The sequence below is a fragment of the Nilaparvata lugens genome, chromosome 3 (genome assembly GCF_014356525.2).
Source record: "Nilaparvata lugens isolate BPH chromosome 3, ASM1435652v1, whole genome shotgun sequence".
Taxonomy (NCBI): Eukaryota; Metazoa; Arthropoda; class Insecta; order Hemiptera; family Delphacidae; genus Nilaparvata; species Nilaparvata lugens.
In genome coordinates this window covers 17,883,195-17,909,552 of record NC_052506.1, presented here as the reverse complement: position 1 = coordinate 17,909,552, position 26,358 = coordinate 17,883,195, and the positions used below count along the sequence as shown (strand labels likewise).

General features: G+C 34.3%; 2 protein-coding genes across 2 annotated transcripts; one reads left to right on the top strand and one right to left on the bottom strand.

Annotated features, from left to right (window-relative positions):
* The first annotated feature begins 1,236 nt into the window (after nt 1-1,236).
* Nucleotides 1,237-13,094, top strand: LOC111054416 (28S ribosomal protein S22, mitochondrial). The gene is made up of 7 exons (XM_039422723.1): nt 1,237-1,452; nt 5,933-6,099; nt 6,389-6,553; nt 6,843-6,986; nt 7,569-7,798; nt 10,720-10,825; nt 13,050-13,094. The coding sequence occupies exons 1-7, from the start codon at nt 1,341-1,343 to the stop codon at nt 13,092-13,094; spliced, it is 969 nt and encodes a 322-aa protein (XP_039278657.1). The 5' UTR covers nt 1,237-1,340.
* A 305-nt stretch (nt 13,095-13,399) lies between these two features.
* Nucleotides 13,400-25,601, bottom strand: LOC111054415 (SUN domain-containing protein 5). The gene is made up of 11 exons (XM_022341453.2): nt 25,246-25,601; nt 24,458-24,538; nt 22,545-22,646; nt 21,832-21,894; nt 21,300-21,369; nt 20,409-20,517; nt 19,542-19,593; nt 18,674-18,846; nt 18,367-18,537; nt 16,562-16,660; nt 13,400-14,199 (listed from the first exon to the last, which is right to left on the bottom strand). The coding sequence occupies exons 1-11, from the start codon at nt 25,415-25,417 to the stop codon at nt 14,080-14,082; spliced, it is 1,212 nt and encodes a 403-aa protein (XP_022197145.2). The 5' UTR covers nt 25,418-25,601; the 3' UTR covers nt 13,400-14,079.
* Nucleotides 25,602-26,358: the final 757 nt, after the last annotated feature.

The following is a 26,358-nucleotide window of genomic DNA, read 5'->3' as shown; positions in this document are numbered from 1 at the left end:
TTTCAACTAATAATTTTCTGAACTCGAATATATGGTCTCGAATCTTTAAAACTGTCATTTAAATTATAATTGTAGGAGAAAAATTAATTAAACTGTTTCCATGATTCTCACCATCAGTAGGCTACTCTACTGTATATTTATGACAAACATTCAATGATATTTTTAATAATCAATCACTAGGTACTAATAATGAATATTTCTCTATGGTATTATAACACTTCAAATAGGATAAATGAAGCATAGATATAATGCTTCGAATGTACCGTAATATATTTATGGGGGAAATCCCTTTAGGAGGTTTTTCATACCCCTACCCACTTTAATAATAATTTAAAAAATCGAGTAGCCTAGCCCTATTTCAATATTTTATTGGACGAGCGTAAGCGAGTTCTCACTTTTGACTCAAGGCTGAAGTCATTGTCCGTCTCTGGGTTTGTATGCTCTACAATAAATTTTGACAAGTTGATTAATAAGCTCAAATTTTGAACATACAGTATATTCTTTGATTCTTTAAGATCAAGTTTGATTTGTATGATAGATCCAAGATGGTGAGCAAAAATTTTGAAGCGACAAAAAGTTATTTATTTAATTTGAATTGAATCCCTCCAATGAAACTTAAGATTACTGTCAAAGTATCCTTGTAATAGAATTAAAGCTTTTTCCATCATTTTCACCAATTCAATTCCTGGCCCGGGCAAGATATTTATCTCGGGCCACTCCCATGTTTTGGATGAACACGTTAAGCCGTCGGTCCTGGCTGCCTAAAAAGCAGTCGTTAGGACATGTCAGAGGCCCTGAAATTGATCAGTTGCGACCTGAAAACTCTGACACCAGACCTGAGCCAGCCAGGTCACACGATATTATTATTTTCACCAATTCTTCAGAATTACAAGTTACGGATTATAAAGATCGATATAACAGTTCATGAGCGAGTTCTCCAACACAGTTGTTGACAAAGTTGATAAACTCTTATTTGGCAACAACGTTGCACCGATCTGTAATATTTTCTGTTCCAAAACCCTTTGGGCTATTTTCGTGAGGTTAACTATAAACATTATTTTTGAGAAACATTTCAGAATTATTATTATAATACAGTAGTTGAAAAAACGCCTTCTGGAGCACTGAAGGTTGGTTGAATCATCGCCTACTTACTGAGTTGAGTAAGCAGTGGTTGAATTGTACCCGGTTTGGATTTTTAGCTACTGGATTCTGGTCTTGTTCCGAGTTCCGAATTCAGATGCTCCGACTTCCGAGGATTTTGATTAAGTGAGGTTATGTTGAAGTTGAAGATATCACAATTTTTGATATTGGTCTGCTAATATTTTATTTGTTCTTCTAAAATGATAAAAATACCTCATTATATCACGCTTTTCAAACAAATTGGAACATCAACACGACTGAACCAATTATCCAATTCTCTAAATGTTAGAGGACTTTGTGATTCAAGAACTGGTTAGTAGTAGTTTATAGCCTACTATTATATTGTTTTGCATTTATACTTGTTTACTATTAGCATAGTTTATGTTTATATTCATATTCTATGGTATAATATATTATTTATGAATAAATTCACTCCTGTAATTTAGTAGTTTCAATCTTTGACCATCGGTACCATTAGTTCATCTGATATAGCTGCCGGTATTTATCAAGGTTTTTGAGACCTTTATGATCAATTTGAATAGTCTTACACCACTTTAGCCCAAATGAGCTCTTCTCGAATTTGCTAAGTAGTTGCTCTCTGTAAAGTGTTTTTGATGGAAACGTCATTGTCGGTCCCGGCTGTCTAAAAAGCAGTCTTTAGGTCATGTCAGAGGCCCTGAAATTGATCATTTGCAATCTGAACACTGACACCAGACCTGAGCCAGGTCACTCGATATTATTATTATATTGTAGAGTGTAGACTACGTTTCCAGTCAACAGAAATAATAAAAGTTTATTGATAAATTACTGAATTTAAAAGATGCACTATATTGACTCCATTTAGGGAGTGAAAAGGCCAGTTTACGTTAAATCTAAACGCATCCAGTCCAACTCGACACACAACCGAGTCTAGGACGTGCTGAGAAAATAACATGACCAAGTCATTCTAGCTTGTAGGATTGTCTTTACACGTCTTGAGTGTCTTTGAATTTTTTAAAATATTGTAAAAACTCAGTCATACAGACTTGGGTTTTTGCATTCTGGCGTCAAGCTCCTATAGCTTGTAAGTTGTCTGCTCTGACGCTAGTTGTTCGCTCACTTTGCCTACTTCTAATTTTGTATTATTTAAATGTGATTTTCTGATGTATTTTATTCGTTTCATTGTTCTATAGTGAGGTCCACGTTATAATGGCAGTAGATAAAGATACAAGAATAGCGATGCCGATTCTCTGCATCAATTAATTATATTTCTACACTGTCAAAAACATAATTGGCATCGTTGTGGACCTAGAAAAGGATATTACCATCGGCTATGTCGAATGATAAACAAGGATAGCAAAACCAAAGTTGATCAAATACTGTCATGACGTGGTTCTCACTATAGTAATTTATATTGCAGTTTTCGTCATATTCTGCAATTATTTGAGCCATTTTGCATTGGTTATGTGTCATTTTTATTTTCACCACCTTGATCTCCCATTGTTGCTTCAATCGATTTTCACTTCCGCTTGTTCTCTTTTTCAAGTCAGTTTGCCCCTTTGAGGCTTCTCCCTTTTATTTCTTCAAATATGTAACAATTTTATCATTTCACCTAAAATTAATGTTTTAAAGTGTTCTTTGTTGAAATAAAATGTTTTAATATATAATAATTTAATGTTTTAATAGTAATGTTTTAAAGTGTTCCAAGTTCTCCTTGTCATTCTGTGCAAATAAGTTTCTTTGTGGGATTTTTTCTTATCAAAATATCTTCATCATTCCAAAAGCTAACCTAGTAGCTCTGCGTCATTTCGTGTTCAACTTCAAAAATGCAAAACTAATTTTCCATGAACTCTATCATCAAAATTCAAATTTTTTCTACCATCATAAATTATTATGAACACTGAAAAATTGTATTTGTGAGTATTTAAATGTAAGTTCAATTTTTTCTCTTTTGACACTTTGTCTGATTGGTTCGGTTACAAGTCACTACTTGTAGGCCACAATATTGCTTGTTGTTTGACTACCTCTGCATCAGGACACCGTGTCCGCCACTCTGAGCATCAGGATTGAAGATCCGCCACTCTTGTCGTTTGACTATTTCCAAGATTCTAGATCTTGTGGGTGTACTAACCCAGTCCCATTCTCAACCAATCAGAAAAGTAGCCTTGCTGCCAATTTCAAGTTTCATGAACTCTGTTCTCGCCTGTGTGCGATTCTTGCCCATATGCAACCTCTGTGTGCATCCAGTGATCTGGTTTCTCAAGTGTGCTCAGAACTTTGTGTATCAAATTATTTCAACTGTATCAAATCAATTCAAATTGTTTTCACCATCGTTATGGACGATTCTAGTTTGTGCCAACTGCAACCATTATCTCATATTTTGCATATATTATGAACTCTGGCACCCTGCCATCCCCCCCCACAAATACAAATTTCGTGTGTCGGTCCACCATGGATCCTGTATATCCGCTATGAGGTCATTCATCGGTTTTCGGCGCTCTTCTCATCGGTCGTCGGAGTCCTGCTTCATCGGTCTTCGGCGCTCTTCTCATCGGTCATCGGAGTCCTGCTTCATCGGTCTTCGGCGCTCTTCTCATTGGTCATCGGAGCCCTGCTTCATCGGTCTTTGGTGCCCTCCTCATTGGTCTCCTTTTCTCGCACTGATTGCATCCAAGGTGCCCTGCCGCCTGTCCAGGTCCGAGTCACTGGTGTGTGTCTCATGTGGTCACGCGCCCTCCTGGGAACAAGTTAGATGGCCTGACTTGCAACGATTGCTTATCAGATGAGTTTGTCACTTTCAATATTTTTAGACTTATTCTTTGGCCCATTTTACACAGAGGTATTTCTAACATTCATATTTTATTTTATTTTTTAAATTGCTACTTATTTGTTAAATTGAAACTTCCACTTACCCTTTTTTATGAGTCTCTTTCTCCTTTTACCACAACATTGGAAAGCCTGTTGTGCAACAATTTTGCCACTTCAAGTATTTGAAGTCACATTTAGTAATTCTGTATGAATAATTTTTTAGGAATTTACAAAGTTTTAACACTAATTATCAATCATTTCTAATCAGACAGTACAGCTGTCTCTTGCTCTGTTCTGCACATTAGCCAAGTTGCTTCTGGTGCCCTCTCACGTCATACTAAGTATTGTTATGATCGGTTGAGATTTAATTTGAATTTATTGATGATCCATGGTTGATTCTAATCATCAATACTGTATAATATCTCTAGCCTTTTTGTCACTCATTTTCTCAGGAACAATAATCTAAGGAATCAGTGAAAGTGAATTCACAGACAATTGCTCATCTATTGAATTTCTAAATATGTTATTTCAGGGCTATTAAAATGCTCAATTCAGCTATTGAAAATAAACCAACTCTTGTTCGATAAAAACTCTTTGTTCGTTTGTGAAGTGTTCCAAGCCTATGACAAAAAGGCAAAATAAAATCAGTCATTTTTTCTGTACAACTTTGTCTTTATTTAGAAAAATCATTATCACAGGTATCAAATTTAGAACTATTACATTTTCAGGTTTACAATTACAATTCTTTTCAAACATTCTAGCTTCCAGAGTCAATTACGATTTAAATAACAGTCGTAATTTCAATTTGGCACTTTGTTGGGTCTGTGGTGTAAGAACTAGACAAGTTTTAGTTATTTTATCAAATTCTGCTTCTCACACCAATCAGTCCACTCAAGTTAGGTTGGCTTTACGACCCAACCTGCAACGAGACTCATCAATATTTTATTTCGTTTTCGCCGCTGCATAACTAATTGGTTGTGCATCCGCGTCGGTTATTACTTCCAATGTTTGTTTTCCTCACGGTCCTGGGATCGGGAAATCGAATCGATTGTGTTTTGTGTTTGAAAATGTACTACTTGATACTTCAGCTTTTCGTTTTTGACTGAGTCTAGGGTGTTGTGGTACCTCCCCCAAGACTCTGGTACGACAGTAAATCTCATTGAAAAATTGTGTCTCATTCACATTTTTTGTGTCTAATCTCAAAACTCTGTCTGATTTCAAATTTCTTGAAAAATTCATCTAGGTTACAACTTTACAACTGTTATAGAAAGAGTCAAGCAGTTCCAAGCAGCAATCTGTAGAGCCAGTTCATAAAAAACTAGTCTTGAAAAATTCATGTAGTTTGCAATTTTACAACTGTTATAGAAGATTCAAGCAGTTCCAATGCAGCAATCTCTAGAGCCAGTTCATCAAAAAAACTAGTCACACGAATTATTTTGTATATCAAAGTATTACTTGGATATATTGCGGAGACGCCATTTATATGTGGGTTTCTGTAGTGGGCACAAGCCATACTAAAATTGTATACGTCACTATAAAACACAGACTCTTCATCCCTCAGCCAGTGTTCATATATACAGAAAACATCTATGTTCATCGAGTAAGAGTTCAAGAGGGTCAGGTTTGTTTTCTATTCATTGAATAATTCAATACAAAAATGGTAACACCAATATCACTCTGTATAAACCTGAGAAGAAGATCTCTTTGGGGAAGAAGTTTTTAGTAATTAAACTCAAGTACACTAGGCAATACTCCGAAAAGTCGAGAAAATGGAATTTATTGTCAAAAAACAATCTATTCAGTAAATGCTGGTCATGGATGGATACTACTGAATCCTGAACTAAATGACAATATCACTATCAAGTAATACCTACTGTAGGTGTTAATCTTACTACAATTCACTACCAATAAAATAAATTACTCCCGCATTTTTATCGAATTTTCTAGTCTCCGTTAATCAATGTCGAATTATGTTAAGAAAATTGACAATTTTCTGTATTTGCAGGTAGCATTGATCACGACATCAAACGACGTTTTTATGAACCTGAAATACTAGCATTAGTGAAAAAATTAACTCGGCCAGATTTGCAGAAGGTATTCAGGAAACGAAAACTTGGACTCAGATTGGAGCCTCCTGAGTACAAGTTTATGACTACCGAACAACTAGAGGAGGTATGTAAATTTTACCAAATCAATGGTCATAATCTCTCAATCTTGAACAATATCATAAATTTATGAAAAAAATTATCAAACAATCTGAAAAAGCTCATATTATCAATTTCTTTTTTATTGAAGATTTTTCCATTCTCATGAGTGGCTTCTTGTTCGCTGTGTATCGGTACCGGTACACATTCATTTATACTATTATTGATAGCTGGAATATTTAATTATTTATGAACTAAACCATTTATACTTGTTAAAATCAGCATTTATTCTTTTCACGCCTGAAATTATGTTTAAGGAACGCAGAAAGGCTGATGCAAGAGCTGAAGAAAAATTGCAAATGCCGCCGGTTCTACCACCACGAAAAGAAATTGATGAAGTAATAGCTGAAGATTCCAATTTAGCTGGATTCGAAAGATCAAACATAGTATTTACTGACATTACTTTTGGAAAAAGTGATGTGGTAAGTGATTTGTTCTAAGAATTATTCTTTGTTTAATAAATAGAGAATTATATACTTCTAATGTAATTATAAAAGTAAAAAGTACTGTCATATATATTATATAAGAAAAATAATATAGGGTAGACAACTTTCTTAGTTTCATCTACCATCGTTTTATTCATGAACGAAACTTATTTTTATACGAAGCATAAGCTTGGTTCAAATACATATCAATGTTGAAAACCTAACGTTCTGTATAACATAGGATCTACTACAACACATCCTTCATTCATAATAATTATGATTGCAGAAAAGAATGATTGTGATCCGAGAGCCAAACGGCCGTTTGCGAAAAGCCAATTGGGACGAGCGATTCAGAATCAACCAAGTCTATTTTCCGAAAGAAGGCAGAAAGATGAATCCACCAACTCTGTTCAAACATGAGAACTTGATGGCAAGTATTTCAAAGCATTTTCGTAATTTAATTAGTCATTAGATTCATTTTTTTCAAATATCACTTTTATTTTATGCATATTGTAATGTAGCCTATTATTTTCCATGAAATTTCACAATCCGAGAGACGCCATTTTTTTAAAAGTTAAAAGTGTCGACGATGGTATTTTAAAAAATGAGGTCTCTCGGATTGCGATAATTCATGGCTAATAATCGGCTGCATTACAATATGTAATTCCTTTTGTTTTTCAATGGTGATGAGCTCTTGAAAGATGAATTTTTGTTTTAGAGATGATGAGTTTTCTTCGCTCACTAGAATATTTTTTATGATGAGTATGATCTCGATTTTCGTGTGATGTGTGATTTGAACTTCAATATTTTGCGTATTGAACATTTTTCATTCTTCAACTTGAAGTCACTGGTTGAAAAAGTTCCTAGTGTAGATATGAATTTCTTGGTCAATAATAAAATTGAAATTTGATGAAAGAGTAGAATTAGGAAAACTTCAAATCTTGACAACTTGATTAGGTTGATAGATTTTAGAATGTTGCGTTGTAATCACTATAGAATTTTATTGTTGCAGAGGCTATGCGAAGAGCAGCAATATGAATTTTTGCTAGATCTTGCTTGTGCCCAATTCGAGCCTGATGACCCAGAATACTTGCGAATCACCGAAGCAGTGTATGACAAAATAGACGAAGCACAGGCATACGAATCAATGAGATCGACAAGACATTACGGTCCGTTCATGTTTCATCTAGTGACCAATCGATCAATTGATGACTTATTGGTAGAAAACCTACAAACTGACAGGTTAGTACTTTCTTACATGGTTTGAATTGCAAATAGAATTGATCTGAGATCTCAACAACTTAGCCAAACAAGTGGAAAATAATTTTCAGACCCACAAACTTGTGGGTATAGAAGTAAACATCATTGAGGATTATATTTGGAACTCCACTAGCTTCGCGATCAGTATTCAGTGAAGGAGCTAGTCCACATTCAATCTATTAGCATTGAAAACTTCCAATTATTGTTATTACTTTCCTTGCCCTACTACCATAGGTAAGGAAAGTATTGCTTTCCAAAAAAAATTAAGGTACCCTAATTTCAAGTTTTCTATACATTTCAAGGCCCCCTGAGTCCAAAAACATGATATTTGGGTGTTGTTTGTATGTGTATGTCTGTGAACACGATAACTCCATTCCTAATCAACCGATTGACATTCAAACTTAAGGTCCTTATACCATGAGGATCCAACAATAAGAAATACAATAAAATTCAATTCAAAATGGCGGATAATTACTGAAAAAACATGTTTTTCACGGTTTTCTCGAAAACGGCTCTAACGATTTTCTTCAAATTTATACCATGGATAGCTATTTATAAGCCCGATCAGCTGACATGAGTCTCATTTCTGTGAAAATTGCTGGAGTTCCGTAATATTCTTAAGAAAAATGGCGAATAATTACTAAAAACCATGTTTTTCACGATTTTCTCAAAAATGACTTGACCGATTTTTTTTTTCAAATTCATACCCTGTATTTATCAGCTCTATCAACTGGCATAAGTTTCTTTCCTGGGAAACTAATGGGGGGTCCACCCCATTCTTGAGGAATGGACTTTGTAACCTCCTTCTCGTGCATGAGGTAGGTAGGTAGAGCAGTTTATAAAAATAACACATAGTCGAGATATTTCATCTGTAGAACAGCTATTTCGACGACTTTTGAAAAAAATCATCGAATTTTACAATTTACACAAAGGAAAAAGTACTCTGAAAACAATAATACACATATACAGTAGTCTGATCGTAGTTTCAAATTTATGTTGCCGCCATTCTTCATTATGTTATTCCCCTAAATTATTCTCGTTTAAGAATGAGGCTTACAGTTCAATAAGCAAGGAAAGTTGTGTGAGTGTACCACACCAGATTTTATTAATTTCATTATTAATTTTATGCAATGTCCAGGCTCAGGAGGATATTAGTTCATGAGGCAGTGATCTCTGCTTACTATGGATATTATGAGTCATTAGTGTCTTATGGGATATTGCTGTGGGGAGGATCAAGATTCTCTGCCTCTATCTTCCGTGCCCAAAAGAGAGTCTTAAGAATCATATTTAATAAGCCACACCGTTTCTCATGTAGATTGCTATTCGATAATAGAATTTTGACGGTTCCTAGTCTCTATTAGTACCATCTGGGAATCTTTGCTTATAAAATGAAAGATGATTGGCTGACAGGTGTGGATGTTCATCAACACAATACAAGATACAGGGGCTTAGTCAGAGTTGAACAGCACAGGACAGGGTTTTATGAGCACAACCCAAATTACATTGGCAAAAAAGTGTTTAACTGTTTACCCCAGAATATTAAAGCTGCCCAAACCCTAAACTCCTTTAAGACTAATCTAAAATGTTGGCTATTAGAGAAATGTTTTTATGAGTGGCAAAGTATCTTCGACAATTGAATACGTTGCATTAGTTATAAATGTTGTATGGTCTTAGATATAGGTTATTTGTTATTTTGTTATTTGTGTTGTGATGTACAAAATTGTTTTATTATGTACAAAGTTGTTGTGTTTTGTGTCACTATGTTGTTTTCTCTTTATTGTATGACTATTGGCGATATGGTGCTTGTCACTATCCATGACAGTATAATAAACCAATAATTCGCTTGTAGATCACAATAATGAAGAGTTGCAATTTTATCGAGATCTTTAGACAACTTAATGAACAACTTCATCAGACAACTTAATGAACGTTTCATGGAATATATTTTAACTAAGCTTATATTTGCATTATACATCACTGTTCTGTATTAAAGGTGCACTATTATTGTTTAACGGATTCCAGTAATCTACTAAACAGATAATATTTAACATTCTTCAAATTTATATATTAGTCGTCTGTTTCATAAAATCACTTCACTTGTATGGCCTCTACTTTATTCAAATTAATACAAACAATATAAAAACTTGTAGTACCCTTTTATTAAAAACTTTAAAATATTTTAACGACTAGTTTCGACCATTGGCCATTTTCAAGTTGGAATGAAATGACCAATGGTCGAAACTAGTCGTTAAAATATTTTAAAGTTTTTAATAAAAGGGTACTACAAGTTTTTATATTGTTTGTATTAATTTAGTCGACTGTTATACATTCTTTATATTATTAGATTAATATTTAAGAGTCTATTTAACACATGAACATTTTTTAATACTCTTGTTGAGTTGCAGTATTGGGGGTAGACAGGTAGATTTTTTTTGAGTTGATAGTATAAAGTGCGTTTCTCATTAAGAATCAACCTTTCCATACAAAAAATTGAAAACATTATACTTCTCAATATCCTCTCTATACTTCACTGAACATTATCTTTTTCGTTGTTCTCTCGATAACAAAAAAATGTTAATCCAAGTTTGAAAGAACATTCTCTGTTTGTTATGAGTACAGCCGTAGAAGTAGACAATATAAAGCTTCGGCCTGTATAAAAGTATCACTTTCAATGAATTCATCCTTTATATAACTAACCAACTCTCCAATTCTTAATTGATTCATGAGTAAATTAGATGATGATCGTCAATTATCAATTAAGTACTAAAATAAATAAACGCAAACAAGTCCTGGTCATCTTTGTAGCACTGGGTTGTTATTATTTTATTGTGTATTCTATCATAAAATATTGTTTTTGTTCAGTTTTATTCACTCCTAAATTTGAATTATTTTCCACGTTGCAGGTTGGAAGATGCGACCTGGGCGATTTCCCTCTACCATTTATTACATCCGGAATCAAAATCCAAAAGTACCAAGTTAGTTCCTGGTGGAGAATTGCAGTTTATCAAGGTAATTCTATATTTTTTGTTTACTTTGATTCCAAACAATACTCTTATTTAAGTGTTTTAATGTAACAACCGTAAAAATATAGCTTTTTTAAGTTTTCACTTGAAATGTCAAAGTGGACATTTAGGGAGTGATAGTTTATATTTTCCGTGGTACAGAGGGTTTGAAGGTGAATGGCAATGAGGTTGGTGGCGCATGAGCAGTTGATTTGATTTTCAGATGTCTAAGGGTATTGCAGATTTGACTCATCGTGAGATCGGACTCCCACTTATTAATTTAATAATTTTGAGAAATTAATGTACAAAGTTTCAATTAATTCATTCAATATTCAGTGCAAATGAAAGAACTTTGTATATCTGCATGTTCAGTCATCACATCAAGAGTCATTTTCTGTTCTTTTTTTGCCAAGTCAGTGTTTTCTACACTTGAATTAAAGAGAACCTTATTTATAAATCATGGTGAGTGGAATAAAAATGCTCCTAAAATGGAAATGATTTTCTGGATAAGGGAATTGCTTGATTATTATGTTATTTCCTGTTATAATGTGTTAATTGATTGCCGACTGAGTTGAATATCATAACTTTCTCATTTGCTGAGAATACCTAATTAGTCCAGGCAATGAATGCTCAAAAAAGGATATAGAGGGAAAAGTTTGGAAGACAATTTTTGACCCCGCAGTTCTGTTTAGGGTGATGAGGAGGTAAACTTATCAAAAGTCCCCACCCCTACCCCCTGTGTTAAGGGGGCTCAAATGTACCATTTTTTGGTTTCTCGCATATAACTCGAAAATTATGCATTTTACACTTTACAGACATGACTGTTCAATAAGAAATTAAAGCTCACGTAATTTCCTACAATATTGTTCGAACAACGTTTTCTACATCTCTTCCACTTTTCGAGATATCCGCTCTAAAAGATGGGATATTTTTGAAAAAACACATTTTCCTTCAACTTTTTGATTATATCGATGGGAAAAATTCATGCTGATCATGAGCTTATAGAGCATCAAATTCTCTTTAGTTTGATGTATAATATTATAATTTTACGCACATCCCCACGACTGTAGCAGCAGCTTCAGTGTTCAGTGTGAGATCTTCAGTTATTATTTTAAGAGAATGTTTTGAACACAATTTTTGACTTCACAGCTTCGTTGGGACCAGTTAGGGGGCGATCATATCTATTCATGGTTTAAAAGTTGCATTTTTCAATGTTTTGCACACACGCTCATATCATGAGAAAAATGCGTTCAACCGACATGACTAACTATTCAGAAATGAAGAAGCTTGATAAATTCTCTACAATATTCGTTCTGTGATGATTTGTTATATCTCAAACAGTTTTCGAATATACGCTCTTAAAAGTGTAATTTTTGAATGTTCAGTCATGTCGGTTGAACGCATTTTTCTCAAGATATGAGCGTGTGAGCAAAACATTGAAAAATGAAACTTTTAAACCACCCTCATCATTTTAGCACAAGGGGTAGGGATGAGGACTTTTGATATGTTCACCCACTAACTGGTCCCAACAAAGCTGCGAAGTCAAAAATTGTGTTCAAAACATTCTCTTCAAATTCCTTTGTCAATTGGTATATTTTTGCATAACAAGATCTCACACTCAACACTGAAGCTGCTGCTACAGTCGTGGGGATGTGCGTAAAATTATACATCAAACTAAAGAGAATTTGATGCTCTATAAGCTCATGATCAGCATGGATTTTTCCCATCGAAATAATCAAAAAGTTATGAGCAAAAAATTTAAGGAAAATGTGTTTTTTTCAAAAATTGTCACATCTTTTAGAGTGGATACCTCGAAAAGTGGAAGAGATATAGAAAAGGTTGTTCGACCAATATTGTAGGAAATTACGTGAGCTTTAATCTTTTTTTATAGAACAGTCATGTCTGTAAAATGCATAATTTTCGAGTTATATGCGAGAAACCAAAAAATGGTACCTTTGAACCACCCCCACCCCCTTAGCACAGGGGGTAGGGACTTTTGATATGTTTACCTCCTCACCACCCTAAACAGAACTGCGGGGTCAAAAATTGTCTTCCAAGCTTTTCCCCCTATAACACTTTGTTGACTGGGCTATATCTCAAATATTGGTCATAGATAATTTGAAAGTAAATATAATAATAGACATATATAAAATCAGTTTCATGTCATCCTGACCTTTGAGGGCAGAAATGGTTGTCTTGCGATTTTTTCAATCTTGCGATTATTTATCAAGCTTGGACATGTTTTACTCATCCGGTTCAACGTAGCTTACGTGTGATATCTGGCCTGTACAGGTATATTGGAGAGGAACTCTGTACTCTCCAGTAAATTGTAATGTAAATTCCTGGCATTATAGTAACTCGCAATAATATATCGCAGCCTATATAAAATGCGGTTATATGTTTTTACAAATTTCCCTTCAGCATAATTATACCTTAATCGGCCTTTAAAAAGGATGATTGTGTAAAGTAAACCAGAATCAGTCACCCATAATAATGAATTACCTACTCATGATTAATTTAGTGTTTCAACATGGGTTTATTCAAATGTTCGAGTAATTCTCACTCCATTAAAATAGTTTGAACATAATTTTTATTCCGTTTTTCTTTTTGTAACAAGTTTCACAATTTCAATGATTAGATAATTATTATAGTTTCACAGATAGTAACATATTTTTTAAATTAAATACTATAACTTGAAAAGTTCAAAAAGTAACATAATTTTTACAACTATTATAAAACAGAGAGTTTAAAACAAGATGGATAAAAGGAGAAAGCTGAAATCGTATTGTAATTGACTATCCTCCAAAATATGCCACCAAAAACTTCAATTTCATCTAGAATTTAACCACTGATATATTACCGTATTATACGGTAATTTGTTCTATTACAAAGTCTTTATCACAGTTTCTTATTTAGTTGATTGAGAACAGCTTGTTATATTATCATAAAGTGACTTTGTTATTTAGTCTACAAACTAAAATGGTACATATAATTTTAGATAATAGATGTTTTAGATTCTTGAAGATGATTTCTGCAGATCCTTGTAGATGATGACTTCAATTAGGGTAGGATATACTGTAGCTGTTCCTATTACAAAGTCTTTATCACAGTTTCTTATTTAGTTGATTGAGAACAGTTGTTATATTTTCATAAAGTGACTTTGTTATTTAGTCTACAAACTAAAATGCTACATATAATTTTAGATAATAGATGTTTTAGATTCTTGAAGATGATTTCTGCAGATCCTTGTAGATGATAACTTCAATTTGGGTGTGGTTCTCCATGAATTCTGACTCGATAAACACAGGTAAATACAGGATTTCCATGATTTGCAGTAAAGTGTATTTCGATGATCCTGACACCTGGCATGGATTCAAATAGCTGAAACAAAATATAACTTTATTTTCAACTGACTTGAACAATATTCGATGTTTTAGCCTACTTCACCAATTGACAAAACAACTCTGTGGAGTCCGATCTCATTAGGTGTCAAATCTGCAAGACCCTTGGAAATCAATATGAAACTACTGTACACTTATGCAGAATGACTTGATTAATAGAAAAATAAGCATTGTTCTTTCACATTCAGTTTGGCAATTTATCGATTTCAGTAGACAAAATATTTTGGTAGAAAAGACTTGCTGGTTTATTAATCTAGGTATATACTCGTTTCTTAGTTTCTTGACAATAATCTATGTGTGAATCTAAGGGTATGATCACATTGGATGGTATTATCAATATGCAACATTAGATGCAAGTGCACGCACAGATGAGAAACAAAATCCGGGAAGAGCAATAGGAACACTCACACTGAACCTGTGCACTTGCTGGTTGAATTCAGTGTGAGCATCTATAGACAAGTCCTTACGTGTTTCAATCTCTCTCTCCAGATTATGTTTCTCGGCATGATCTGACTTGCACTTGCACATACACGCATCCTATAGTGAGGTCTACGTTATAATGGCAATGGATAAAGATAGAAGAATAGCGATGCCGATTCTCTGCATTAATTAATTATATTTCTACACTGTCAAAAACATAATTGGCATCGTTGTGGACCTAGAAAAGGATAGTAACACCGGCTTTGTCGAATAATAGACAAGGATAGCGAAACCTAAATTGATCAAATACTGTCATTATAACGTGGACCTCACTATATGTGATCATACCCTTAGTTCGCGAACACTCAATTAATAAAGCTAATCCTGGTTGATAATATTAGGGTAGTACTACTACTGCAATGTAATGATAATGTTTTGATTTATGGTACTGATCATGCAGTGTCCTCTTTCTACTTCCACATTAGAACCTTATTATACAGAAACACAGGACACAGGGGGTGTTGAGTAGTATATATAGTCATCTCTGTGACTGTCAAACCAATCATCAATCTAAACTTTTCGCAGCCTGTTCTACCTTTACAATTTTTGAAAGTTCAAATTATCTAACCAGTGCTTCTATGATCAGGTTTAAAGTTCTATTTGCAAATCATGCGAACATCTATTATATTATAGTTGCAAAATAACGTTAATCAACAGGAATGAGATATGGAGGGTGATACCACAGGGAAGAGTTCGGGTTCTTTATTATCCAATTAGTAGCGTTGTAGTCATCGTGCTTTCTGAAATGGATAATATGGAAGTAAGCCGAAAACTAAGATTCGAGAACCAGAATGTAGATAAAAAATTCCGGAAGTGCATTTGTTGCACTGCAGTGTGGTCAGTTTCTAAAATAAATGAAGAAGTTGACTGAAGGGGCGACCTGTTATTCACGTCCAAGGCCGAGACACACATAATCGTACCGAGCCCGCGCCGACTTACGGCCGAGCTAAGCCCGCGCCACGGTGATGGTGGTAGGAGAACACACGTACTCCGTGCGACAACCGAGCGGCAGCAGTGTCACAGTTCTGTAGTGCTACTGTGTTCTGATTTATGAATGTGATCAGAAAACTATTCAAATTGTGTTAAATTTTATGAGATTTTGACATTGTGCTACTGTGTTCTGATCTCTGATTGTGATCTCAATTATGTTTTCAAAATTTCGGAACAGTGATTTTGCAATGATTGCTTTGAATCTAGAAGAAGTAAAAGAGGAAACATCAATTAGGCGGAGGAAGAGAACTTGGGTGGATAGTGCCTGGAAATCAAGATCCATTGAGGGAGAATTTAATACCTTGTTTCCTCGTCTCATAGATGATGAAATATTAAGTTCTACGAATATTTTTGTATGATAAAAATACTTGTATTCAGCATTGTGGTATTTCTCATCACTTTGATCGTACAAAACTGGAAAATTCCGTATCTCTTCAATAAGTTTTTCACTCTCCATGTTACACGAGGCCGCACCGTCACCGTCAAAAAGTAAACTGAACTAGTTGATGACGGCGCGGTGCGGTAGTATGTGTTTCGACACGTTTGAAAGCCTTTGTTTTCTCACTCGCCGTAGTACGTCCGACACTCGGCCGTACGACGGCGCAGGCTCGGTGCGGTTATGTGTGTTCCGGCCTTTATTGTTTCAATCAGTTATCATGTATTGTTTCAATCAGTTATCATGTATTGTTTCAATCAGTTATCATGTATTGTTTCAATCAGTTATCATGTATTGTTTCAATCAGTTATCATGAAGTGCATGACCAGTCGATTTTTATATTCTGCTGTTCAACTGAACTGTCTTAGAGACTGTGCCACTTGTCTGTCTTGGGTGAGTAGGTGTTAAACTGGTTTTATTGTAGTTTCTAACTCACCTCTCTGCCAACAATAAATGTCTGCCTAGCTGGCCCAAACAAATTGTATTCAAAGAGACCCAAGTGCTTTGGCTTGCAATTTTCACAATCTGGAACAGCCTAGAAACAATGAAATTTTATAAATAACTGGATTATTCCAGTAGTACAAAATATAGTTGCAAGTTGCAGTATAAATAAATACAGTAGTAGGCTAGTATAAAATAGAATAAAAGTTTTTGAGAAATAAAGAATGAGCCACCATCTTACAATGTTACAAGAAGTGTTCTATACTAAATTAAGGTCTCGACCCACCAGGACTGTTGTTTGTTCCATTGCTTAAAAATATTTTAGAAAAATCTAAAATTTGTAAGTTAAATCAAAAAATGAGCGTTATAAAATATCTTACTGAGAATTTGTCATTCTAAAAAAAATGCTTCACAAAGTAAAACCCAGTCATTGAAGTTATCCGTATCTTTAGCAGAGTATTGAGCCTGTAATACGTACTAACTGATATCAAACATATGAATCCTGTCTGATTTTACGTTATAAAATCTCTCATACTAAATTAATCCTAGTTTCCTAAGATGGTTGCATAGACTGCAATAAAATTCAGGCAAAAATCAAGGCTCGCGAAGGAAAGCACATTGTCTAAGGCTGGCCACTAACGGTTGAACGTGCATGCACATACACTAAATCAGCGAGAGGCTTCTAACGTAGAATAAAAAAAAACAATAATCAATAAACCACTGGAAAATTACAATTTGTAATGATAATATAATATTCGTATGGCTTTTATTGGTGGGGAGTTCCTGACGGAAGTTCCACCTCGCCTGAGTATATAATTTAAACCGTCAATAGACCTTACTACTGTCATACTTCAGCCGGGACCGACAGTTTGACGTGCCCATCCGATAACAAAGGAGTGTTCAAAAACTTTTGGTGACGAGCGGGTTTGAACCGGGGAGATCTAGGCTGAAAAATATTTGTTTAATTATTCATTTACATACAACATTTACCCTCGAATAGAGCAACGAAGAAAAAATAAAGAACATGAATTGGAAATACAAAAACCTAACATCAAAAAATGTTGCTCGAAGCGTTTCGCTGTGATCATAGCTGTAATGTCAAAACAATGTAAGTCGAATGTGTATGTGGTATGTGCATGCTCGTTCACCGTTAGTGGCCAGCTGTACAGTAACAGAGCGGTTCAACAAACTCCACACCACAATAATAGCCGTGCGTGTCTACAGAAGACGATTCCCATTAATGCGATACATGATGTAATTTTCAAACATTGGTATGGCGATTGGCCAGTGAGAACGAGATTAGTGTTGTTTTCATAAAGTTGCAATCTGTTTCAAATATGGATCGGGCTGCTTAGAATCGATTGCAATTTAGTCATATTCACTTTAAATTGATGGAAAGCAGTGATTTATTGTATTTATAAAGTATACTGAAAGTAAATATCACTATAATGGAAATGGCACCTGAAAATTGTTTCTCAGTAGCTTCAATAACCTATTAACAATATTCATTTCTGCCTTAGTACAACTTGGTTTGCGTTTGTTATTTACCCTACATAGAATAATTTCAAAAAATAGGTCAACTATATGTTTGTAAAAAAATCTTCGACACGGTTACTATATTTCAAACGTTGCTATTAGGCTAATTATTTGCAAATTACCAGTTTGTCATGATTAGAAGATTAGTATTATGGCTTATTTATTCCGAAAAACAACTTGAATATTACAATACAATGGTAAAATTGTAATTAATGTTGTTTGTGTCACTGATATTATTGTCATAGAACATTATGAATAACTTACTATTACTGAGAAGATCTTTGGAGCAGAAAGTGTAGGCCTGCCTGATGGTAGAAGGTGATCAGGAAAGTGTTCCAGTGTGATCGATGACACTTTGATACGTAGTGACAGTTGAATGACTACACTGCCAACTGTGCCCTTGAATGTCCAGCATTCTCCAGGTTGAATCAATCCCTGAAACCGTCAATAACGGTTTACTTGACTGAATAATCATCATCATGAACTTCAAAAAATGAAAATGAATGTACTAAGTAAACTCCATGATTTTTCAAAAAGTGGAGAAATCTTTAATATTAATATTATTTCTCACCTTGATTAAGAGACGTGGATGAGAAACCATTTCTTTCCAAAAATCAAATCCGAAGATTGATAGAGTTCCAGATGAAGAGTATGTTTGTGTATTTGGAGTATCGATGATACTGCCTCCGGTCGCTTCCAAGGCATAGTCTGGCATTGGACCATACAACTGCTCAATCATTTTATCTGCAAATAGATTTTAACAAGTATTTACATACACAAATTTGCTGTAAGTACGCTGCTGCTAGGTACGAAGGAATGATTATTGCCTTTATTGAGTCAACAAAAAAGTACTAGAAAATTTTAGTACGCAACGTTTGTAATTGAGTAAATGAGTCAAACTCTTGACGAGATGTTGTTCATAAATATTAATATTGTTTGTACTGTGACTGTTACACTTTAGATTTGAATAACTCAAACAGTTAGTGTATGCCAAACAGCCACATTACGTAATCTAATTAGGCCTACATAAATTAATTATCATTTACAGAAAATAAAACTAGACTACGAGATTAGTTCTAAAACTGAATGGATCATGAACATATTGGTCAAAATATTTTGTTCAACAATTCAAGTTCTTCCACTTCCTGATAGTGGGAAATTTTTCCCCTTCCATTTCAAATGCTCCAAATAATTTTCACTTATTAACTTGTCAATAGATTCATGGATAGCTTTTCTGTTTCAATATATTCCAATTCAAACTTGATATTTTAAAAATTATTCCATACTTATATGTAGCCTAAGAGATAAATATCCTTATAGCTTGATGGGTTTGCAAGATACTAATTTCAATATGAATTTTTTTTCAACCCGATTATTCAAGATATTTTGATCTATTTTAAACCCCGTCTAATTCAATATCCCACTGCCACATTACTTACCAGCTGCTCTGTTGATCTGCATGGCTTTCGGCTGTTGTAGTAGCACTAGAGCCTAGAACAAACCAATATTCATACATTATATCTCATGAGAAATAAGACAACAATGGATCAAGTGGGAAATTAATATTCAATATAAATACCATACTATTAGTAGAGTAAATAACTATGCATAATATTTCTACCGACTCAGTTTACGGGTGACTCTTCAAACGTTAAAGAACTCAGAGAGCAGACCTAACTTAGCCCAAGTTAGTGAGCTTAGTTTGGTTTGGTGAGTAAAATAAAATGGAAAGAAATAAAATAGATTTCGATTGAACAGACTGGTAACTCTAACTTCACGGCTCACAGTACTACAAATAGCCAGATTAGTGAATAGAACGCAGAATGAATCTGTAAACTATAAAACATCATAACTGAGAAAAGGATCAGTTAAAATATCTTCACCTACAACTCATAAAAATACATTAATATGGCGTACGTTCATTTCTGAATCTTGAATGAAGAAATTCTAGCCAAACAAATTTGAAGCAAAAACTATCGTTTCCATGTATAGGGATACTTGAATTAAAATAAACTTCAACTGAATAAATAAATAGACATCAACTGAAATAAAAAAGTGATTTAAAATATTATTTTTGAGTTAGTTTCGATACCGGCTTGATAGATTGTTCGCACTATCTTTTAAGCATAACACAAGTTCACTTCAACTTATTTTATGAGAATATCATTTTATAATGGACTTTATAAAGGTTACTCATATCATCTTACTGATATTTCCTTTGATAATCTTAATAAAATTAATTATTTGCTGCATATTTTAAGAAAATTTATTTGTAATTTCACATTATTTTGTATAATATATTTTACCTTCTCCAATGTTTCAACTTTCGCTTGCAACTGAGCCATATCCTCCAGAAACAAAGTTGGAGCGGCTGTATTTCCATTATCAATTAGAAGAGCTTCAGAGGGATTCAACCTGAAATTGTAAATTAAGAGATATGTACCACAACCAAGTATCCACATTATAAAAAAAGAAAGATAATGGTCAATTTATCTAGAATATGAATACTGACTTACATATTAAGACTTATATAAACATGAATATATTAGAACGTTTTCCAAACAGTAGCTTTTTGTTCCAAGGAGCAGATCATGAGGAGGAAGTAATAAGTAAGCACGAGAAGTATTTAAAGGTCTTAAGACACTGAGAATTTGGTCTAGAGCATTGCCGGGTACAATATCACAATTATCTGTTCGTATAGATTTACTAAATATTGAAAACATTGTATACCTTTCTATACCTTTAAGGGCCGGTTTCCAAGCTCGGGATTCAGCTAAGTTCTAGACTTTAAACAGCTGCAGTCAGAAAATCAGCTTTTTGAAACGGGGCGTAGTCGCAGTCCGCAATTAACCCATAAAATTAAATTTCGAAAAACTAGGGAATTGAACACAAAATAAAATAAGAGAAAGTAGTGTAAAGTTTCAGCTATTTTGAATTACTTAGGAATGTTTCATTTCGTCAAGGAAATGAGAAATAAAGATTTATTTTGCTGCGACTATTTACTGCGACTACGCCCCGTTTTGGAAAGCCAATTTTCTGACTCCAGTTGTTTTGTTTAAAGTCTAGAACTTACCTAAATCCCGAGCTCGGAAACCGGCCCTAAATGATTGAACAAGAAATCCAATCTGTATGTACTATTATCAATCACATTAATCATATGATAATTGGAGTCAATACGGGTAGTCATTGTAAAATACCTTGAAAAATACTCATCATGGAGATCTTCTATAATTTGAAGAAAATCAATTTGAGTACAACAGAAAAATACTGAAACACAAAAAAAGTCAAAACTTTAAATTTGAATGATAAAAAATAGGAGTTCATTAACATAAATAATTCTTTGAATTTCATTATTTGCTAAAAATGTCAATAAGTGATTGAGTTTTTAAGAAACGCTTTCACCACAGTTGAGACCATTTAATTAAATGAATAATAATTCTAATTCTTCTTGATATCAGACTCGAAGTTTCTGTCAGTTTAATTTCCTTATGGATCTCATTGTTTATTTAGAGCGGCATTATTTTTCTTGACATAGCTTTCAATTACGGTATTTGATTCTTAACAGTGAGACAAGAAGAGCCAAACTGTAAAGACTAGACAACCCTCTGTATGGAGATTTATAGAAAGGAATAAAAAATTATTTTACGAACAAGGAAAGCCAAAATTTCTAAACTTGTCCAATATCTGTATAAATATTTATAGAAAAATGTAATGGATGAGTAACTTTACCTAGTAAGGATATCAAAAGAAGCTTTATTTTCTTGGCATAACCTTTAGGCCTACTTGGAACATCTGAAACAAAATGAAGAGTTAATGAGAAAATGAAAACTTGATGAATATATGATAAGGAATATAGAATACGAGTTGAATATAAAAATTACTGTTCAGAGAAACTGAAAATAAAATAGATTCAATGATTCATTACATTTAATAAGCGACCAACAAAGCCAGGCGATAGAATTATGAATTTATATCTATAAACAAGATATTGGCACCCCGGTTAATCATATTATATTGAATTAGCTGTAAGCTAATTTATCTTTATTCATTTAATTAAAACACCTAATAACGATTAATAAATTACAAGAATTTTTCTCTCTAACAACTCAGAAATCAAGAAGTAAGATTCGTGTAGCCAGTAGAGTATGTTTTCATGGTGCTATATATGTGTTTTTTTCAAATTAGTGGTAATAGAAGCGTTGTAATAGATTACTGAAATTTTGTATTCGGTCAACTGGGAAGGCCGCTGGTTCAAAAAATACAGACTCTGGTGAACTCTTTTAGCCTATACAAGTAAGTCATTTGTGTTTAGGACGCCTAGATTTTATAACGCCTTTTCCCTACATTTAAAAAATGAATAATTTTCATTTGATTTGATTAGAATGGCACCTGATAGCGTTAAATAATACGATTAATAAATGTATACGGTAAAGCCGTTGTACCTGTTTGTGTTTCTTGATCAACGCTATTCACTCTGCTATTTGATACTGATGCTTGTATATCAGGAGAGTTTTCATCGTTTTCAATAAGTTCTTTGCCATCACCTGGAATCATTTTCGAATATTAAAGAGGCGGTACAAACATCACATTTCAATGAGTGAATATTTTTCTACTTAACTTATACTTTTCTAGTAATAAATCAGTATGTTACCATAGGCCTTTGAGGAGATCTGTTTCAGTTTTATATCCAATAACACGATCCAAGACCAGGGTTCCCTGGATAGATCGTGTCAAAATTTAAAAACTCAATTTACTTGAATGGCGGCGTCACAGACCAGCAAAGTCAACATCAAAAATCTTCTAAACAGTAGAAGCTCCTCCCAATGAGCCACCTTGATAGGGTGTTCCTGAATGCAGTAGGTGAGCGTGGCAGGCAGTTGAACATCCTGATTGCCAGCACTGGAAAACAATCCTTGACCGTAGACAAACGACGGCGTGGCACATCCAAGTTGTTCCTTCCTCGAGTGTCATGAGTGTGCACTTCCTCTCTTCTTGAAAACGAAGACAGGTGTATTTTGACATGAGGTAGTGATGCTAATATGTACAGTCCATACACAGTATGAATGTCCAACCGTTGGAATATGTGCTGGCAATGATCATCAAACTTGCTAAACGTCATCACACGGAGTGCTTTCTTTTGGCGTAGGAGAATGTCCTTTGCATGAGCCGAATGTCCCCACACCCATATTCTATACTGGATGTGACAGTTGAACATCGCGTAAATCAGCATCAGCAGTCGTCGACACTCAGAAGTCCTCTCATTTTACGAAGTAAATAGATTACTCGTGACAGCTTTTTGTAGACTCCAATAATGTGAGGCTCCCAAGACAATTTGGTGTCCACGCTGAATCCAAGCAAAGAGACAGAAGCTGCACTAATATCTGCTGATCTGGCCAAAGTACACATTATCTCCCGAGTTTTGCTCTCATTCAACCTCAGCTTATTTGCGCAGAACCAACTCTTGGCCTCTTCGAAAAGCTCATGGGCATTTTTCTTGGCTGCCTGGGGCCTCTTGCCCTGTCCCATGATGGTGGTGTCGTCGACAAAGAGCAACCTGGAGTTGTTCAGGTGCAGGTCATTAATCACTATTAAGAATAACAATGGTCTAAGCACCGAGCCCTGCGGTACTCCATGCCCTAACAGAGGCAGCACTCATGATGGATACAACCTGCTTTCTGTCTCTGAGGTAATCAGCAATCATCCCCACCCCATGCTCTGCTCTGAACCCCGTATCTGCCCAACTTCCTGAGCAAGACATCTTGGGACACACAGTCGAATGCCTTTGACAGGTCACATAGGACAAGGCCAATTGATCCCTGGCCTTCAAAAGACTCATTAATCCTTTCCACAAGACTAACCACAGCTGACGAGGTGAACCTCCCCCTTCTAAACCCAAGCTGCATGTCTCCAAGCAGATTGTTGTGTTCAAGAAACTTGGTCATCTGTCTCAACATAGCCAGCCGTCCCTATGATCTTACCAATTATTGGCACAATAGAGACTGGTCGGAAATTTCCAATGTCCTCTGGACAGCATTTCTCAGAAATTGGCACTGTATATTGAACACTCTGAGACAATACGGGAAAACGTCCTCAGACAGACAAGCATTCACCAGCAAGAGCAGTGAGCTATCCAAGATATCTGCCACTTCTTTCAGGATGTATGTGGATAGGAGTAGTATATAATATAGGATGTTTTTAAAGTAGTAACAAAAGAAATAACATTTCTATGAGTTGTTCAACAGAAGAAAAATGTTAACATAACCTTTGAGGAGATCTATTTTCTTTTTTAAAATAGTATTTGAATATCTAAACATATGAATCATAAAAATAATGAGTTGCGACAAAAGAGTCTCACCATATCCTTTGAGTGGGCCTTTTTTCTTTTTTGGAATAGAATCTGGAGATATATCACAGCCAAAAGAAATCACTGCCGTTTCTAAAAAATGAAAAACAGTTTTATTAAATGAATAATATAAGTGAAATAAACTATGGGAGCATTAAAATTAGTTTGTATTCGAAGTTGTTGAGGTGCTTGGTTTGATTCCTGCCTAATGACTTGTATTTTTGTGTAACAGAGTTAAGTTAATTGAATTTTCTTCTAGCATTTATTATGTTGACAATACTCGCAGAAGCAAAAGTCTTCAGAGTTTTTTTATAAAATTATTGATTGAGAATTTTGTTCTATTAATTATTTTGATTTTAAAGAAAGCAAATAATATTGTAATATCCTACCTCACTTCTATCTTCATATCTGGCCAAGGGATCATTAAGCTGCGTTTACACCAAAGCTATTACAAAATGTTTTTTCCATCCTCATAAGTTAGATTCTATTACATTTAACGAAACTTGACAAACACTTATGTTCATCATATGTGTATGATAAGTTACCGTATGTTCAATTTCATAGAATTTATAAAGGAGAAATAAAAATTATGTTAATAACTTTGGTGTAAAAGCAGCTTAAGATATTGTCTATCTTACAAACTCTATAACTTATAATTATAAGTAATAGAGATTATAATATAACTAATTATAACAAATAGAATATATGCTTATAAATAATTAATCAATCTCAACTATCTGCAAGTCTTTATTCTATAATAAAAAGGCTACCACAAAACTCCTGAGTAGGCAAAATCTTACCAGAGCACCCTGAAAAGTTTGACCCGCATGGTGATTGATTTTTCTTCGATAAATTATTACCATTCTCGAGACTTGATTTTGATGAAATTCTTTTTCTCAATTTAGAAAGATTCAAACAAGGAGGCTGCGAATATTCATTTCTCAATCCCATTGTAAGCCTACGTGAACTCATGGTTATAAAAATGAAAGTTGAATTGAATCTAATAAATTAGCAAGAAAATAATCAAAGAAACTTATATCTCTTTAAAATAAATAACGAGAAAAACACACTGTGATACACTACATCAACATTCAAATTGATGTAAAACACAAAATATTACAGTACAAAAACTTTAACTTTCAACTTTCAAATAATAATGAAAGCCAGATGACTGTGATAAATTTCAGTTTAGCCAACCATATAGAAAAAGATACTCTAATGAAATGCTTTTCTAAGCATACTATTCTGTGTAGACTAAAGGGATCGATCAATTATACGTCAAAAATGTAGCTGAAATGAAGTTTTCTAAAAGAATATCCACATACCGAGCTGCAGATAATCTAAATACTATAGTGAGGTCCACGTTATAATGACAGTATTTGATCAACTTTGGTTTTGCTATCCTTGTCTATCTTTCGACAAAGCCGGTGGTACTATTCTTTTCTAGGTCCACAACGGTGCCAATTATGTTTTTGACAGTGTAGAAATATGATTAATTATTGCAGAGAATCGGCATCGCTATTCTTCTATCTTTATTCACTGTCATTATAACGTGGACCTCACTATGATAGTTCTGTGAACAGTAGACCTCACGCAATATTTTCATCCACAAGTACCTGATTGAAACTATAGACTTTATGGAAATACAGCAATAGACTGGCTTCTCCACACATCTGTGTAATCACTTGTCAGCTGATTTATAATGAATAATTCCGTAGTCTGATTTTTACTCTCCTTGCCCTATTACCATAGGTAAGGAAAGTATTGCTTTCCGAATAAAAATAAGGTACCCCAATTTGTAAATTTCTATACGTTTCGAGGTCCCCTGAGTCCAAAAAAGTGGTTTTTGGGTATTGGTGTGTGTGTGTGTGTGTGTGTGTGTGTGTGTGTGTGTGTGTATATGAGTGTATGTG

What these genes read in the sequence shown, in the direction of transcription:
- LOC111054416 (XM_039422723.1), top strand. Translation starts at nt 1,341, where the DNA reads ATGATAAAAATACCTCATTATATCACGCTTTTCAAACAAATTGGAACA. An exon ending in CTTTTGGAAAAAGTGATGTG is followed by an intron (nt 6,554 to 6,842) that starts GTAAGTGATTTG and finishes TTATGATTGCAG; the next exon opens with AAAAGAATGATTGTGATCCG. An exon ending in GAAAACCTACAAACTGACAG is followed by an intron (nt 7,799 to 10,719) that starts GTTAGTACTTTC and finishes TCCACGTTGCAG; the next exon opens with GTTGGAAGATGCGACCTGGG.
- LOC111054415 (XM_022341453.2), bottom strand. Translation starts at nt 25,417, where the DNA reads ATGAGTTCACGTAGGCTTACAATGGGATTGAGAAATGAATATTCGCAG. An exon ending in CATGATGAGTATTTTTCAAG is followed by an intron (nt 20,518 to 21,299) that starts GTATTTTACAAT and finishes TTACAATTTCAG; the next exon opens with GTTGAATCCCTCTGAAGCTC. An exon ending in ATCCACGTCTCTTAATCAAG is followed by an intron (nt 18,538 to 18,673) that starts GTGAGAAATAAT and finishes TGACGGTTTCAG; the next exon opens with GGATTGATTCAACCTGGAGA.